The following is a 19,460-nucleotide window of genomic DNA, read 5'->3' on the forward strand; positions in this document are numbered from 1 at the left end:
ACGAGTGGCTCAGCATTTCTAACAAATAATGATCAAAGTAGCCTAACTTTGAATAGCAATAGATTCCAACACCTGTAACTCTTATGATCGACTAACTCTATTATCACCAACTCTCATCTACTGGTATTTAATAACTTCAAATTCAATTTCAATCTCTATAATCATTTCAATAATAATCTCTATCAATAATGATTACGCAAATTACGCCACTATTTATAGCCGGTTTGTTTTGACCAGTAACTTCTAGAATGTACGTCATAAGTATGTATTGTTACGTCATAATAACTCATTGTTCTGGTCAAGTTTTACTACTCGTAAACATCTTTGTGACGTCATAACAACCAACATCTGATAAATTGTTCGATCTAGTTGGAGAACCTTCATAGAATCTTGCACTCTGCAGAATTTTTTAAAAAGACATTGCATAGTAAGGATTTCGCAATCAAAGATCACTATAGGACAGTAACCGATAACAAGATTTTGTAAGAATTATACAATTAAAACAGTACGTTTGGTCAAGACACATAATGTAGCCTGTCGTGAGGCTTCGCATATTGATTGTGAGTTGTGACAGTGCAAAATATCGAATGCTTTCCTATTGTTAAAGCCTTGCAACGTCTGAAAATTTAAACAATAGAATAATCTCAGGTCTAGAAATGGTCGGTTGCGAAAAATCACAGTTTTTAATCTTTTCTGGCAAAAAATAATTGAAAACAATACACTGAATTTTCAAACGCCTCACGACTCTCCGAAAACGGTTCGCGACCCCCAGGTTGAAAGCCCCTGATCTAATAGCAGTTATTTGTTTTGCGAAAATCTTACTCTGAAATCTAAATGGACGACTAAAAGGTTTTTAATGGTTAATTGTAAATCTTAATTTTAAATAAAATGATTTTCCAGCTGCATGTCAAGCGAGTCCAGGAACTCAAATCTTAGAACAAATGTGTTAAAAAGGAGACTGAAACAGTAAATCACATTCTAATGATGTTGCTGGCGTCTCTGATTAACAGCAAAATCTTTGTTTTTCTACTGTTTTTTGTGTTTTGTTGTTGATGATGTGATGCACCTTTGTAAGAAAAATGAACACAGATTTTTATTCTGGTTGAAATACTTCTTTGAGAATAGGTCAGTAGACTTTTCTTGGTACGTAACCCTGACATGAAGCTTTGATTGTAAACTTACACGAAACCGCTTTTTTACCAATCGATAAATCAATTATTGTTCCAAGCTATTTTTCTTCTTTGTGTTCTTCCTCAGCAGGATGGATAGCCAGTCTGATGACGTAAAAGACAACATAAATATCGCGCTCTGGGTTGTGATATTTCGGCATGCGCTTCAGAAATAAGTGATTCATAAGTTTGGCACTCAGAAACTTTCCCAGTATTGTGTTCTTAATACTTTTTTTTTTCTGATTTAATTTGATAATAGTTAATAAAAAATCAAGTTTTGATTTCATCTGATAGGTATTTTTACTTTTGCAAAGTTGCAATTTATGATTTTTCAAAATGCTTTCATGATTGAAAACGATTGAATCATGATTGAAAACGATTGAATCATGATTGAAAACGACGATTTTTTTTTTCATTAAAACTGCTCGCTGCCAAATACAAAAAGTTTTGAAGTTTTAACATTTTCAGTTAATCTAAACCAGGGGTTCTCAATCTTCTTCCCGTTATGTACCTCCAAATGATAAAACAATCACCCCAAACCCCCTGTAAGCTGACACCAAACAAAATAATCATATATTAATTAACTTGTTAAAAATTGTGATGCAAAGAAAATTAACATACGAGTTAAAGATTTAATGAATTTATATTATAGCGGGATCACGAATAAAACCAGCATTTTAAAATATCATTTATTTTAGTTATATTGAACTTTAGTGTGAAGGTTGTGCCTTTTTGTAGCAAATAGGTTTCTCAATCCAGTAGTGGTCTTAACTAGGCACACGCGAAAGTCATGCACATCAAGTACCCATGAAAATCTTCTCGTAAACCCCTGGCCTGGTGATTTGCGAATCTCGGGTAGAAAACCTTTGATCTGAACATTGACAGTAGAGTAACTTCAAGTTTATGCCAAGACGAAGAAAACTTAATTGGTAGGGGCATGCACCACGGATCAAATATCAGACAAAATCACATGTCTAACTCTCAACACAATTCTAATAATAATTGTAATGAAATCATTTGGCTATTTATAACATGTGTGCTTGGACTAGAAGCTTCTAGAGACTAGGGTAATATTACTTCACAAGAATCTAGTCTTTTGGTCAACAAGTCGAAGAAGTTTCCAGAATCACACGTACACAGAAACTTTCTAGAAGCAGATTTCACAATAATGGATTGCGTAACTAAAGGTTACTATCGGTTAGTATAATCGTCGAAACACTAAAAGAGAATTAAGCAATAAAATAGTTTACCCCTTCTAGAACAAAAATGTAGCCTACCGCGGAGTACGCATTTTGACTGTGACACTCTTAACATATGTTTAGTAAATTTCATCTTTTGTTTCGCTAAATCATTTGCCCATCTGGCTTGCATTCCAATTCTTTTTCTAATTGCTTCACTTGAATTTTTTTATGATAACTTTAATATTCTTCTGTAGCCTAGCACTAGAGTTGAAAAGCATTATTTTTTCGTAAATTGAAGGCAGAAAGCAAAATAAACAAGTCCTCATGGTTTTCTTGTCAAGCGACTTACCATCCACCCTTCTTGTTGACTAAGATTGCTGTGATCCAGGTTGTGAAACAATATAGCCAAAGAGTAGTTATCATATTTCGCTAGTCAGTGACTGAATCACTCTCTTGTTTTTTGACATTTACGCCCTTAGATATTGTTCATAGCGAAAGAAAAAGGGATGTTTGGTAAAAAAATTTTTTGAAACGCAAAGGTCAAGTTGTAGTGATATTGCTTTTCGTATTTTTTTTTGAAACTTCAATCTTTTTTGATAGCGTAATCAGCAAGCATACTGTGCTGCAGCAGAAGAACGGACAAGAACAAGCGACAATTATTCTACCCTTAGTGTGTGCACTTGAGCGGTGCACGTCGAGGAGAGCCCGCATTCAACAGAACCTAGTGCAAACAGGAAGCAAGAAAAGCAGCAAAATGACTAATTTTCGATGTGACGACTTACAGTCGAAGTTAACTCGGTTGCAACCAGCTTAGTAGCCAAGGGGTTTCGTGTTCGGCTCTAGAGCTGGTAGGCCTGAGATCGATTCCACGTGGGGTCATACCGAAGACTTTAAAAACGGTATCGATTATGCTCTTTCTTGCATTCGCAGTGAGTACAAGTCGGGTAATAATGTGATAACATCGTAGATCTAATACAAATTAAAAATGAGCCTTGTCGCTAAAAATACTCTAGAAGTTGCAGAACGGCAATAAATAAAACCATAACATTATTGTTATTAACTCAGTTGCTGTAATGGTGCAACAAGTGATCACTTTCAAAACAGAGGAAAACACCGACACTGACACCAACAACACCGACGCATACTTGAGATCAAGGTTGGCGTGTGGTATTTGGTGTCAGATAGAGTTAAGACTTTTATTGAAATTTATGTGTAATTTTGTAATAAAAAACATGTCACATTTGTGAATCCAGTAATTGCTGTCATTAACACATAAAAGAACGAGTCGCTCAAGTCACGACAATATATATTTGGATTTTTTTCAAATGAACAAAAATGTCTCAAATGAACAAAATAGACTTGAAAGTGTATCATGTCTTATTTGCATTTACGTTATGGGATAATTTTCTAATTTTCTCTGAAACTATAATTTGTTTCTATCTTACTTTAGTGTATATTCACAGACAACAAACGGTGTTTCAACTTTTTCTGGCTTGCAGAAAGACTATTTATTCATGAGTAACACATATCATTGAATGGTTATCGCATTGTCAAAATCTTTGCCAACTTATAATTTTGTCACTTTGTCATAAACGTTTATTTTTTTTTGTACAAGCGTATGCAATGCTAAAGTGTTTAATACGAAAAACTTCATCAATATTTTAAGATATCAACAGCTCTGAGCTGAAAAAAGAAGAGCTTATTAAACAAAATTTCTATTTTTTATTATTTATTTATTCAAAAAAGAACTACGGCATATTAGATATAGCTCTGAGGGGAACATTTAATCTTAATGGGAAAGAGTTAGGCAAGTCCAAAGAGCAAATACTGTACTTTTTAAATATATTCAAACATCGTTGAATGTAAAACGGACAGATAGTAGTGCAAGCTGGAAAGCAACCACTTTTTTACTTTAAGTAGCAATAACTTAACATTATTTTGCAAACTTAACATCCATGCTATAGTGACGTGGCGAGAAAGAAAATTTCTAGCTACTTTACTAAAAGCAGCTGTTTGGAGGGCAAACATTTTAATATTTGAAATAAAGAGTTTGTTTAAAACTATAGCTCTGAATGCAGCTAAACATTTATGAAACGTGATTCAGCATATAATGCAATTGCATTAAAATTTATAATATCATTACAAATATTTTTTTGGGGGCGCAACATAAAATCTGGAAAGGTGATTGCTCCCCCAAGCTTCCCCTTTCCAATGGCTACTTTCCTAATCAATGGTGATCAAGTTGACTTCAAATTTTGTAATGACATCTAGTTTTAAAACTATAACCAATTAAATTATCATCAATAAGTTAACATCATTTTGTAAATTAAATGCCTAAGCCCTAAGGCGATGGTTCTTAACCTTTTCCTTGTTGGCACCATTTTGAAATCTTCAACCAACTCTCGCACCCATTCTACAGTAGAACGCTGCAAAGAAATAGTCACCTACAATTAAGAATATTTGGTAAAAGCCCGCTAAGCGTAGTTTCTGACATCATTTTATAACTAACCCTGATGATTCAGCAGCCATGCACCGCCTCGAAACAGGTCTCACACCCTTAGTACTAGTAGTGCGTACAACCACGTTAAGAATCCCTGCTCTAAGATGAGTACGTAATAGGTAAGGTGCGTAATAATCGTGACTTGCACATTATGTTATGCCAGCCAATAATACAGAATCTCTACAGTATCTTCACCACTCATGACTAAGGAGTAAGGACTGCATCTGAGATTGTAAATAGCTCGACAAGAAAAGGGACTTATCGATATCAATAATTTTAAATAATGTCATGTCTTTGCTATATTCATTAGACATTTGAACTTGAGAGTAACTTATCTTTTCAAGCATCTTAAAATAATTTACAAAAAATTGAAAAAAGATGTGGATTGTAGGCTACCACTTAGTGCACTTCCAATACGTCGGGAGAGTTTAAGTTATTTTACACCAGATGTGTGGGTCATGTTTTGATTACATGTCCATAAACACTGTTAAACAGTCCCATTTAAGTTTTATTTATTTTTTTGTCAGTTCATTTTAAACTTTTAGCAATAGCGCGTTTATTAAAATTTGTAGCATGTTAATCTGATTAAAAAACAAAGAGCCCAAAATGTAGATACTAAACTCATGTTTAGCAAGCGTTTCGAACACTATGCTGCCTTCATCTTCAGTGCTACAAAAATTTGTTGAACATGAGTTTAGTATCTACATTTTGGGCTCTTTATTTTTTGTAGCATGTCTTTTTAAACATCAAAAAAGTGTTGCATTTCATGACTGTGTTTATCACACGTCATTAAGTGGACTAATAACTTAGACCACTGCTAAAACAGATTTGGACAGTATTCTTTCAAATGAAAACAATCTTTGACAACCAAATGAACGATAACACCTCATTTGCATTTGTGAGAGACGAGATGTCCAAATAACTTTCCAATCAGTACTACGGTGATATTTGTTTTTATTTTGACAATGTTTAGCCATGAACTGACATAAAATAAATAGTGTTTGAAGTTTTTTCTTTCAAAATGAATGTTTATTATTGGGTGACATTTTATAAAATGATTATGACATTGCCAAAGCCCTTTGGTAAATAAAAATGTTGTCACCTCGTGGAGAGACTTATGAATGCTGCAGGCATACAGGCCTAGTTCCACTGTGACAGATACATTTGGTTTACCAAGGACTGCACTTGGTCAACTATACCCCTTCTTTAAGTTCTACCCTGTTCACTTTTTTTTTCGTTCAAGGTTGAATTGGTGTCCGAAATTTAATACAGAAAAACACCTTGCTACTTTAAAAAAAAACGAACATCTCTTCTAAATACTGTGGGCTAAATCATAATTTTGCTTCTCTACGATAACTTTAAATCATTTTCACGTCAAAATTTTTAAACTGTTAGATATTCATCAGTAACATTCATTTTTTTTAACCTGTTAAAAAACTGTTTGGATATCGCATTTTCAATATGTGTTTGAACAACATAATAAAAAACAAACGTTTCAATGTCCAGTTGTCACAACTCACAAGGAAGAGTGACGTCAAAGCATCACTACTGAAATGTGCACATTAGAAAAATAGCTTGTCAACGTTTAGGCTTAGTAGCCTATGAATAAACAAGGCAAGCGTGTGTGGAATTGTTGGATGGTAATTTTGTCTTGCTCCTTTTTTCCACCTAGCGGTTGAAATATTTGCCCATCTCTTGTAAAGCTTTCAAGGATCGAAGAATAGAAAACTAGTCAAGAATTTTATTTGTTTTATTGACGCCACATATGGAAGATCCCAAACGGATTGGATGCTTTGTTGAGCTATTTTCATTGCCTGTATTGTGTGTTTACAATTTTTTTTCATTTATGATAAAATTAACACCTACAACAAATTCGATTCGCATCATGATCGGAACCAGTACTGGCCTGTCACGCAGACTTGTCAAAAGGAAGAGGCCGTTATCACCGACCCAACAACGGCTCATCCAGAATTTCACGCAACAAACAAACAAGAATGTGTCACAGCAAACACGCCGCACTTCCCAAACACTAGATACTGTAGGTGGGGTAGTCTCAGCAGCCCTGGATGCCCAAACTTCAAATCCAACATTCAGGATGTCGATCACTTGGTCAAGGATTGCTCAGCCATCAAATCAATGGCGGGTATGGAGCAGTACACTCGATACTTTTAAACACTGGTTGAAGCGCCAAAGGCACCGCATATGAGATGTGCACACCATACGACCCTAGGCCTACTAAGTTACAAATTACTCTAGACAAAATAGTGAGCGACAATAGCAATTTTGCTGCAAATGTAATTGAGTGATTTTTGTTGATTTTCATCATTTTCATTGTCTCATATTCAATTGCATTGGTTCTTGTTTGGGAATTATTGTGTCAAAGCATATGTTTTTTGTTTGTAATTTTCAAAATGACACACTTTCAAAATCTCGCAACACATTGAACATTCCATGTGTGAATGCATTAATTCTTAATCTGTAAATTCGTTTTTTCTCCAAAACAAACTTTGTAGGGAATGTTCAATGAATTTTGAAACCATTGCATTATTCATGGCAAAAGAGTCAATGTTTGCCCTAAAAGCATAAATAATTTATACAGTTTAAGGCCAATACGTCTAAAAAAAAACTTCAACATTTGGTTGTTGCAGAAAACACTGGTTGGTCAGTGACTGGTAGTGTGGTAACTGATAGCAATTTGTGAGTCAAAAATCTTTCCCATCTCACTTTACCTGTCATGATATTGCATTACGTGCTTGAATCTCTGCATCAAAAAAACATTCTTTGCGATTGGCGACACTTTAAATATTATTGTTTTGTCAGTTTTTATGTTGTTCTTGCTTGGCCACGAATACCATAAAACACAAAATACTTTTATTAACCCATTCATGGCCGGTGTCCTTTTAAAAGGACATCGTTTTGAATGCATCAGTATTGCATCATCTTATTTTGATTGAATCATTTTGGACTTGCTAGTAGTTGTTTAGGGTCTGTTTTGGAAGGTGTTGATAAATATTTGCAAACAACGTACTTTTTCTGAATTTTGTGAAAGTTTGAAAATTGTTGAAAAATAAGAAGAGCCCGATAAAGTGAAGTGAGGAGGAACATGCATGTTTTATTGCCTATTGGTAATAGATATGAATTATGTTTCTTCATAGTTTGACACTCTGTAATATTGTGCTTCCTACTACACTTTAATTTGTGTAAGGTTTTGCTTCTTTTATTTGTTTAATTTGCTTTATATTTATTGTTGCCTTTTAAAAGGACACCGGACACATGGCCACATTTTTTTGGTTGTTTGTAACACTGTCAAAGAATATTGAACATCGTGTAAAAGCAGCACATTGTGCCTATGGAAGACTTAACCATCGTGTTTTCAACAACCATGCTATATTTATCCGCACAAAAATTATGGTCCTCCGGGCAGTCGTTCTATCCACTCTTCTCTATGCTTGTGAAACCTGGACATTATACCGCCGTTACATCAAACGTCTTGAAAATTTTCAGCAGAGGAAACTGGGTCAAATGCTAGGCACTTGTTGGGAAGATTGTCTCACCAAAGATGCAACCCTTGATCGCGCTAGGTTGCCCAGTTCAGAAGTCACCATATTGCAACACTGCCTTCGCTGGACAGGACATGTCATGAGAAAGAACAACGAGGAGGGACAACTAGAGACAGGAAACCCCCCCCCAGAAGACCAAGAATGAGATACAAAGATCAGCTGAAAGTCTCCCTCAACCATGCAAACATTGATCTGGATTCATGGGAAAACCTTGCTAGTGACAGATTACTCTGGAGAAAAAGATCTAAGGAAGGCACGGAAATTTTCGAAAAAAAAGGATACAAAAAGCCCAAGAAAAACGAACACTAGAAAAGTTAAAACTACCACGTCTCTCCCTCCATACAATCCTTACCCCACATACAATGTGACTTTTGCCCACGTCTTTTCCATCATACACTGGCCTCCAAAGCCATATATGACATCACCATCCAAAGCCAAATTCGATTTGATGACGAAACCAATGCTCGGTCACGAGCTGGAGGCGACGACTGTCAGTGGCGTATCGCTATGGTTTGTGCCGCCCGCGGTGGACCATGATTTTACACCCCTGAACGCGTGAAGTAGGAACCAGCAAATAGAATACGAGCCAAATCCATTTCAAAAAAGATTTTGACTATGCTTTTTCGTTTACGTTTAAAAATGTTCTACTGCCACAAGCTTCCGACCAAGGGGGAGACTGCCCACTGGGGGGGGGACACCCCCCACTAGCTACGCCGATGGTTACCGTGAATATAATATGTTCATACAATAACTTTGAAACGTCCTTCAAGTAAGATCTGACAAATTTCTACCGAAACAAACACCTTCTTATGTTAAGGTATCGCGAGATTTACATTTGACTATGTGGCCGGTGTCCTTTTAAAAGGCAAACAAAAAAAATGCATCAAAAAAGCAAAAATCATCAAATTTTTTTAAACTAATTCAAAAGTTATGACAATACAACTTTGTGGCTGAAATATTTCCTAAAAAGAGCAACGGGAACTTGTGGCGGCTTTTAATGGGTTAAAGCGGAAAATTTTGTGACAAACTTGATGTTCTTTGATTGTTTTTAATGCATTCAAGTAAAAGACGAATATTGTTTACCTGTGGAAGCTTTTGTTAGGTTTGTCTGTTGTGCATAACTTATTCAACAAAAGCTTTCTTTCCTCATGCAACACAATCGTAGGCCTACAAACCTAACCCAGTTCAATGACACACGGTCCTAACACATTTGCGATCTGGATTACTAAAAAACTAATCGACAACTACATAAAGCTTACATTTTTTTTGTGCAAAACCCGGGAGCGTAAACATGGGGAGGCTTGGGGGTGCAATCCTTGTGTGCCCCCAGCTTACCATCCAATCAAGCAAGTAGGACCTTTCAATATACAACTCCGTCGCAATACAATGTTTCGATCTGTGGTGAATCAGCCAAATTGAAAAGACTCGATAGAAGAAGAAGAATGAATTTTCTGTATGCTGAATGATGTTTCAAAAATGTTTGGCTGCATTTAGTAGCTATTTTTGTTTTGAACAAATTCTTTATTTTAAATATTTAAAAGACTTGTCTCTTCAACAGTTGCTTTTGCCTCTGTAAAGTTTTCTTTCTAGGTACGTCACTGACTACAGTAAACATTTTTTTTTCCAAAGTGAACAGGTCCACCACATTGATATCCTTGTTACAGAGGTTCCAATATCGATTTTTGCTGCATGTCCAATTTACTTTGCCGATCGAAAATCTTCTAAGTTTTATTTTTCAAGCGTTGTCTCACTTTCGTAAGACGTTTAACCAATGTTTAAATAACATGAAGTTTCACCTATGACTTTTTCCGGTTGTGTACTCACTGGCTTATCAATATAATTAAGCGAAAAACTGCAGGCAAGGGTGTAATTATGCTGCAAACGGCAAGACTAACACTGAAATATTTATGAGAATTGAGCCTGCTGCATCCAACCTAGTTTGGATTTTTGTTGATACATCATTTTGTCATAATAAAGTGGTGATTTGCACCAGAAGTCACAGTCTCTCTCAGCAAGAGTATAGTCTGATTGCTAGTTTCAAATCATGGATAAATTGAAAGTTGGAGGTCAGATAAAAGGAGTTAAAGGTAAAAATATGTGTGTTGTGCCTCTTTAACATTTAATGGAGTACTTGGCTGTTTGAAATATTTAATCAGTTGAAGTGTTTTGCTGGTGATATTGTTTCAAATTTCATCAAAGTATAAAATTTTCATGTCACTTGTACGTCAAAAAACGTTTAAATGACACAAAGAATGCTGAAATGCAATGACTGTTGAAAGAAGACGTTTGTAAAAAGTACTCCAAAGGTAAGTGCTATTAAAAGTATGTCCAGAGCCTTCAACAGCTGATAAATAATTTAAATTTTTTAGAGCATACGCAGAAGTCGAAAATGTGAGTTACCTATTTCTTTTTATACAAGATGATATGCTATCACTTCTTTTCATCTTTTCTTTTGACATCTAGTTTAGACGAAAGACCAACTAAAAACTCAACTTTGAGCCAAAACTGCAAACAAAGTGAAGTTAGTTTTCGCTTTTCTGTCCTTCATACCAGTTTTAACAAACCGGGATCAAAATTGCAGCCTACAAATTTTAGCAATTATTATGAGTCAGATATTCCGTGGTTGCCTTAAAAAAGTTTAGAGCTATGGATGAGTCTTTGTTTTTGCATAATCACAAGCACGAAGAACCATCTGGAGTGTTTAGTTCTCACAGAGGTATTTATTGTTGATATTTAGTTATTAAGTCTATAAAACAATAAACAAAGTGAAAATGTTAAACATAGTTAATGGTATAAAGTAGATTTTAGAATTGCCCGAAAACGGATATAAGCTTATTCAGGCTGTGATATTTTGGTTGTTTTGAAAAGTTATTTTTTAAAATCTCTTTTTTAGATATTATAAACTACCAGAGAAATTGTTCGATTCACTGATGAGTTTACGCAAATAAGATTTTACGGGTCAGCTATCATTAATTGATTTGGAAACTTTACCAACAGCGAGTCTACATATCCAAAAAAAAAATGGTTTAGGCCAGAGGTCAAAAAAATTGTTTGAAAAAGGCATGGACTTCTAAATAGTAGCACTTGGACTGGACACTCAGTGACCAACATGAGGCCAAACAGTTGGTACAACAGTTGGTACAACAGTTGGCCAACAGTGGGCCAACAGCCAAGTAACTAACCCTGTTGGCCCACTGTTGGCCAACTGTTGTACCAATTGTTTGGCCACATGTTGGCCACTGCGTGTCCAGTCCAGGTGCTACTATTTAGAAGTCCATGGAAAATGGCATGTGACTGTAAGAAGAGATGCTCTCAGGCTGGATAGCCATTTTGTTCAGTAGTCTGCATCTGCGGTGGTGATTTAACAAGGTGAGATTTATCCAGCAGCTGTATGCATGCAACAATTGACACGTTCGGTCGGTGCAGGCAAATGGGTTGTGGAGAAACAGCTCATTATTTTGTCATAAACTCCCTAAGTCACTTACTTAAATCTTTCATAAACAATCGTTTTCAAAAAAATATACTGTAGAACAGTGGTTCTTAAACTTTTTGAGACACGCCTCTCTTTTACAATTTGAACAAAATTCGCGCCCCACCTTGTTTCAAAATAAAAATAAAAACATTACGCAGAACAGCACTTCGTTTCCAGGTAAGATGCATTAATGCAAAGGATGTAACTGTTTTTTGGTTACCAATCGTTTAATTCGATGATCAGTAGCAGATAATGCACAATTGCACATTTCAGATCGGCTTCACAGTCAAGTTTGTGTCTAGATTTTGTCTTTATGTTTACGGGAGTAGAAAAAACATTTCTTTCACAAGTGGATGAAAATGGAAGAAGTGTGCGTATAGCCACAGCACCCACACTCTTGCAAATGTCTGTACATATTCCACCCAGAACTCAGTTAGTGGCATTGCTTCAAAGTCGTCCCTTTCAGTAGAGTTTCATTTAAATTGTCTGCTGGTTTCTTCTCCTGAGCTATCATGTGAGCAATTCCGAAAGACGCTTCTACAAGTTTCGCCGACGACGATTGGCGAAAGCACTCGCTACTTGCAATCTTCATTTTTTTAAAAGAGTCTTTCTTGCATTTTGAAAAAAGCTGAAAGTTTATTTTGATGGTCAAGATGTTTTTTTTTTCAAGATGACGCTGCGAACGAGTTGGTCTCAAAACGTCGTTGCTCAAATTTTGAAAACATATGACGCATTGTGGTACAACTTGGTCATTTACTATGGCATCTATAAAGCCAAAATTCAGACAATCGTTGTCATACTTTCTCTTTTTTTCCACTCATTTTATGTCAATAGAATTGATTAATTAAAAATAAACCTAATTAAATCAATGCTAAAATTAAAAAAAAAGTTTACCCATGGTAGCCTACTGTTGTAGAGTTGGGGATACTGCTGCACTTCTAGCCGCTGTCACTTGTCAGTCAGTCGTTGCCAGTATTACTACAACTAAAGCTCGAGGCTGCTGTGTCAGAAAACCGTTGTGTTACGTTGAGTCTCAGTTAAGGCGTCGCAGAAATATTTAGCAACGTCTAAAACATCACAAAGAATGCGAGATATGACAACAACACGTTCTACAAACACTGGTACTGCTGTAAAACAAAGCTTCATCTTCAACAATCGACTCTCCAGCGTAGTTGTGAGAACATGTTTAATTGTTTAGTCATAATTCGTGCAGAGTTTTTTAATTTCTTGCTCCCCCCTTGTGAGCCTCACACGCCCCCCAGTTTAAGAACCACTGCTGTAGAATATCAGGACGGGAAATGGCGAATTAAAACATAAACACTTAACACAACGTTAACTTTTGATGGAATTATTATACAATATTCTTTGCACAGTTTGGTGGGCCGAATCTGGCCCTCGGGCCGTAGTTTAAGACTCCTGGTTTAGGCCAACAACTGGTATATCAGCACTACCAGGTACTCAGAGCGATTGCTATGAACGTGAAAGTAAAACGTTAGTTAGCTAAGCAGACGTTAACTTCTAGGCGATTTTTTTGTGGAGTGAAGTACATGCTGTAGAACAGAGTATTTGATTGTTAAATGTGCATAAGCCTATTTAGGCCTATTACTTCGGCTAAAAGCCCATAGTTTATTTTTGAACATCAAAGAGTATATTCACTTGTGTCTTGTGCTTCTTATATGAATCTTCGTTGCGTAAAAGTTTTAAAATGCTTTGATTGGCCAAATAAAAAACAAGTTTTGGCTTTCTTGGCCTCCATTGCTACTAATTTGCGTTCACTCGACAGCAAAGCTTCTTTACTTCTACTCTTACAGCTTTAAATTATTTATTTGTTGATCGGTGAAAACATTGCTTGCAATAAATATGGTTGTTTTTGCACGGATCAATTTGTTGGACAGGTTTTACTATTTACTGTATCTGTTATTTTGTTACAATCAAATCTGCCTACCTCATAACCCAAGTTGAACTGTTTTGATCTTAAGTTTTACGTATTATGGGCTTTGTCTTGAGAAATTCATTTGTTCTGCATGGAAAGCTTGAATGATTTCGTACCATGTTTGTGCAGTCCTGCTGGAGTGAAACGTGAAAAAATTGTATAAAAGGGGCAAAAACTGGCACAATATTAGCAAGGCTTCAAATGCTGTCTGTGGCTGATCATTCTTTTCATAATCGACCGCACAGGTAACATAGAATTTACAATGAAATAAAAAATATATATATATTGCTCGTTTTTTTTTATGTGCTCACCCGTGTCCAGAAAGTCCACAAGTAAAACTTCACCTTTTAGTAAAGGCTTTTTTTGACTCTTGTGTGCGATTGCATCTATTTTAAGGTTGCAGTTTTACATATTTTTCCTCTCTACTTTTTACATTCTCTTCACACACCCCTGTTACCAAGGCTGTGGTAACCGCTCCTCGTACCCCCGATGGGTCGGCCCACGGCCATTTAAAGATTCACTCATTTTTAGTTTGTTCATTATTTTCTGTTTTCAATATTTGAAAAAAAAAAGAAAGTTGGACGGGCCAGAAACTCTCGTTGGTACCGGGCCCAAAATATCTTCTCAACGTCTCTGGTTATAAGATTGTGGAGTCAAAATCGAATTGTTTCGATCCCAGTTCACAGCCCATGTGTAAAGCAATATACATAAGTAGACTACTATATAGACAAGTTAAAAGAAACTGTAGCAAAATCATCAAAATAAAACAAGGTTATAGTTAGCTGACTATTGCGAATTACTGCATTGTCTGCACATTAAAACTACACCTTTTTAGAGAATGCGAGAAAGTGTAGTTTCCTGCTAAAATGATGAAAGTAAAAGTTTATTTTCTCTACATTGCAAAAGTTTGCAACCCTAACTTAATGTTTTCTTACCCCATTTTTACGCAGGAGCATGCATTGAGAAACATCAACGCAAAGCATTCTACACTAGCCACCGTCACTTAAAGAAAAGTTTGTCCAGTAGTCTTGACAAGGGGGTCCAGGGGGTACTTTTGGACCCGGACCCAGCATGATTTTAGAGGCCAGGAAAGTTGAAGAAACGTATTCTTTGGATATAGTACGTTTTCCTTAGAAATGTCTTGATTTGGAACTCGAAGAAGATGTCTTTGGCACCAAGTTTAAATTGTCCTCGTAACAGCCCTATTTTGCAGTGGGCTATGTGGGGGGTGCTGAGATGGTTCACCTACGGCACTGCCTGATGCAATCCAACTCTTTCCACTTACGACCCTTCCCCATCCTATCTGCATTATGCACTTGCTGTTTTGCAGTTGTGGAAAGCAGTATTTTTACATGCTGATTCCGTCAGTTGTTCTGTATGACAGTTGACCCTATCATATAATGCACTACTGTCAACGCAAATTTAAACTAAAATTCATACGTTTGCTGCTTCAAGTGAGATAAATGTGTGTAAGATACGTATGCAGCAATAGGTTCGAAGTCTATAGTTTGCACCTGTAACGTGTTTTTCAAATAGATTATCGATCACATAGTCTACTTGACCTGATGATTTTTTTCATGGAAAATATGTTTACTGGCTTGAAAAATGTTTAAAAGGTTCAAAAATCTTTAGGTTTCCTTGTAGGCTATGTGAGCTAAATTTTCGTACAGTATTTGATTCACACATAAACGCGTAATGAAGCTTTATTTTACATTTCTAGAACCCTGGAATTCCTTGTTTTACACTTTGTGTACTATAATTTCATTCAAAAATTAAACAATTGCAGCTTTTAGTTGACTTTGACATATTGTTTTATTTCAGTACATGTTTTTTTTTGAAAACACAAACTAAATCTTTAAAGTTGTCAAGTCTGGTCATCGTGTTTTTGCAAAAAAAAATGTTTTATTTTACAGAGTCTCAACTTAAAGGAGTGAAAACCCAACTGTACTCACGACAAGGAGTGTATCTTTTTGTGGATCGTGAGAACGGAACCGTCAAGGGCGTCCCGGATGAGTCAGATAGCACCATCTTTTATCTGATCCCAGTTGGACTCCGAGTTGTGTCCATACAACACATGGAGACAATGCTCTACGTCGCTATGAACAGCGAGGGTAGATTATATTCCACTGTGAGTGCATTAGTTATTGCTTTTTATTGTGCACAATTTAGTTCAGGTTAATACTGTAGATATCCTTTTTAATCATGAGTGTAACCGAGCGGTACAGAAAGAGTAAACCACCCTTGGTACCAGTGGCGGATCTGGGGGGGGATCGCCCCCCTAAACCACAAAAAGTAACTTTAGATATGGTGTATTTGCAAGGTCGGATTAATGTAGACTACACTTCATTGTATTTTATTAAAATCGCCCTCCTCCCCCCTAAGGCTACTTGCTGAATCCGCCCCGGCGTGGTACCATAAATATAGAATTAAAACTTGGAGATCCTGGCACACGTATATATAGCTATCATGTAGGCTATATACGCAAGCATTTAACTCCCAAGATTTTGATGTTTTTTCACAGAAACTGTATAAATGTATTGTATATACTGTAGCCTACATAAGTGCAGACAGTGGCAATACATTACTGTATTATCTGCACATATGTTGAAGCTTAAACAGCTTATTTTTTGTTAAAACTATCGCTTGTACGTCATAGTCCAACCTATAAAAATAACCAAAATATATTTGAACAACCTGGTTTATTGTTTAATATTTGAAAAAACATTAAAAAATTATATTCAACCAACCATTAAAACAATAAACACTGTTAACCCTACAAAAAAGTGCTTAAAGATGAATAAGCAGAGCAAATTAGACCCAGCATACATCAAATACAGTTAAGCAACTATTCATTAAAAACCTTAACGGACTGTTTCACCCTTTTTGAAATCATCACAAGGTTCTGACAACCATGCAAAAATTATAAATTGGTATAAAAAGGTATAGAATAATAACTTTAATTTTGTCTACAAATAAGAACTGTAAAAAAATGTGAAAAGGCTACCACCAGCGGATACCACATCATGACACCAACCTCAACTTTCTAGTGAGACGTCTTAGTTGAGGCTGATGCGGTGTCTTCTGGTGGCAGCCTTTTCATATTTTTTTGACGGTTCTTATTTGCAGACAGAGCTAAAGTTATAATATTCTATACCTTTTCATGAAAGTTTATAATTTTTGCATGTTGTTTATAATCTTTTAATGATCTCAAAGGTTAAACAACCTGTTAAGGTTTTTAGCAAATGGTAACTGTAGTTGAGACAACAACCATTACGCAAATGTTTTTCGGCAACTGATAATAGCAAGAATTGATACCTATAGACACCGGTATTTCACCCATGAGCATGGGTTCATCAGTGTCGCACCAATAATTGCTACATAAGCATACTAGCGATCGCCGCCTATACCAGTCAGTTCGACTCTTACAGTAAACCATTATATAAAAAAATTTCCCATGACATGATACATGTAGCCTACTGTAACATTTCACTATTCTACATTTAGGATACGTACACTTCAGAATGCAAGTTCAAAGAATCCGTTTTTGAGAATTATTATGTGGTATATACGTCATCACTATATAAGCAATTGGAAAGCGGAAGACCGTGGAACATAGGATTGGGAAAAGACGGAACACCCGTGAAAGGACCTCGAGCTAAAAAGCACAAAGCATGCGCTCATTTTATCCCAAGACCAATTGAAGGTATCAAAACTAAGTTTAATAATTTAGTTTCTTATTAACCAATTGGTTTATGTTATGTTTGTGACATTGTATAATTTACTCGCAAAAGAATAGTTCAAGAGCCAAGCAAAACAAACACAGCTTATGAGATACAAAAGGACATTATTGTTCTGTTTCCACAACTGTGGTTTCATAGAGACCTGCTATTGTAAAGCTGTTCTAACAATAAAGGTCTATGTTGTTGAGGAAACCAACTTAGCAGTTGCAGCTTGGTCCTGTCTTTACCTCACCACCACAAACGAACTATACATTTAGAACCCAATCAAAAGACATTTGAATTTGAGGCATCCGTTGGCAAACATGTTGCAAAGTCCAACGACTTTTTCAATTCTCTACATGCTTCATAAAAATGGCATTTTAAAAAAGGTTCTCCATTCAGTGCTCTCAGAGATGGAACAGTTTACTGGCAGCAATTTTCAAGCTTGCAAGAGTTTCCTGTTTACTAACCGAGTTCTACTGGACGTCGAATCTTCTCTAAATATCAGCTTCTATAATAACTGGTTTTGTCTTAGCTGTAAAAAGAATCTACAAGTAGGCCTATTCAAAACTGCTGAAAGACATTTCAATCCGAAAAAATCCTGCTTCTTTTTTCTTTCTTTGTTTTTTGGGGCCGAGAGTTTATCCTTTTGCTGCCCCAGAGATATCCTGATGTGTGTCTGTTTGTTGTCATTAGCCTGATATTTTTACAGCAACAGGGACTCACCACGAGAATGTTGACAACGTGAGTTGACAACAAGCTTAAGCAATAAAAGAAAATTATAAATATTTGCAGAAATTAAACATGAGTGCTGTCGTTAACGTCACTTCCTCAAGTTAATTTATTTCATTGTTATTTGCAGTTAAAATGTTTAAAGAACCAAGTACCTGTGACCTTGCTGTACCAAGTCGAAGCACATCGTCAGGAGAAGCCAAAAAGAGAAAATCATGAGCTAGCCTCACGCTAAAGTGCAATGGTCCGCTTACTTTAGTTTGATTTCTGTTTTGATTTATCTCCCATACGAACACTGATACGTTTAAGTAAAACAAAATTTTACAATTGTGCAGTAGAGTTGCCAAACATTTTGTGTTCGATTTCTGTAAGTTGATTTTTTCCTGATTTTTTCCAAAAATGTGGACAGTTTCAGTACAAAATGATCAGGCAAAAACAAAAACATCAACAGAAAGACGAAAACAAAGCGCTTGTTTGATCAAAATGTCAAAAGAACAGCTCCACAATCTTGAACATGGTTTGCAACATTTGTTCAAATTTAGAACTATTGATTTCTCTCTGTTAAGTACATTTTTAGACGTTCGATAGGCTTGCAAAAATACTGTAAAAGAAGGAAGGTTTTACATCAGAAGTTAAAATAAATATTGAGATGGTATTTTGTTTCTAATATTTTGGGGTTGTTTGTCTGTAAGATCAAAGCCTACGTTAGCCGCAGCCAAGAATTCATGAAGGAAAGCTTTGATTATTTCGTAATGTTAGGCTCAAACAAATACAACTTTTATGGAGCTTGTATAACATGCCAGATGATGTGCTTCAACAGACGTCCGGATTATGACACTTTTACAAAACTTGTTGTTCCACTGCACTTTCACTCAAAATTTGTTGTGTTGTTTTGAAAGAAGTTGGCTGTATGACACCGATTTATTACAATTGCAATACAAGTAGCTTGTCTGATCCTATTAGTTTTGTCTGGGGATGATCGAAAACAAATAATCGAGTTTCCACTTCAAGTCCTGGTCGAAAAACTATGAGTAAAAGATTTTTTTTTTTTATATTGCTTCTTTGTTTTCTTTTTTCGCGTGATCAATTGCATAGATTTAAGAAACCACACACAGTCAATGCGTGCAAACTTCTTTCACTTTGGCTAGTAGTGAAATTAAGCCGGAACGATCTGGTAAAAGATTTAGTGCCGCC

The 19,460-nt window shown here is 35.9% G+C and overlaps 1 protein-coding gene across 1 annotated transcript; it reads left to right on the forward strand.

The window, feature by feature from the left end:
* The first annotated feature begins 11,002 nt into the window (after positions 1 to 11,002).
* Positions 11,003 to 19,162, forward strand: LOC145766919 (fibroblast growth factor 13-like). Its single transcript, XM_082578627.1, has 4 exons — positions 11,003 to 11,126; positions 15,729 to 15,943; positions 17,320 to 17,518; positions 18,397 to 19,162. Exons 1-4 carry the CDS (start codon positions 11,057 to 11,059, stop codon positions 18,483 to 18,485), a joined length of 573 nt encoding a protein of 190 aa, XP_082434753.1. The 5' UTR covers positions 11,003 to 11,056; the 3' UTR covers positions 18,486 to 19,162.
* The last annotated feature ends 298 nt before the right edge of the window (positions 19,163 to 19,460 follow it).

Source organism: Aplidium turbinatum, chromosome 3 (assembly GCF_918807975.1).
Source record: "Aplidium turbinatum chromosome 3, kaAplTurb1.1, whole genome shotgun sequence".
In the NCBI taxonomy this organism is placed as follows: Eukaryota; Metazoa; Chordata; class Ascidiacea; order Aplousobranchia; family Polyclinidae; genus Aplidium; species Aplidium turbinatum.

Bases quoted from the DNA above. Each gene is read 5' to 3' on its own strand.
- LOC145766919 (XM_082578627.1), top strand. From the start codon at position 11,057: ATGGATGAGTCTTTGTTTTTGCATAATCACAAGCACGAAGAACCATCT. The intron at 11,127-15,728 runs GTATTTATTGTT...TTTATTTTACAG, and splicing joins AGTGTTTAGTTCTCACAGAG to AGTCTCAACTTAAAGGAGTG. The intron at 17,519-18,396 runs GTATCAAAACTA...TGTTATTTGCAG, and splicing joins TATCCCAAGACCAATTGAAG to TTAAAATGTTTAAAGAACCA.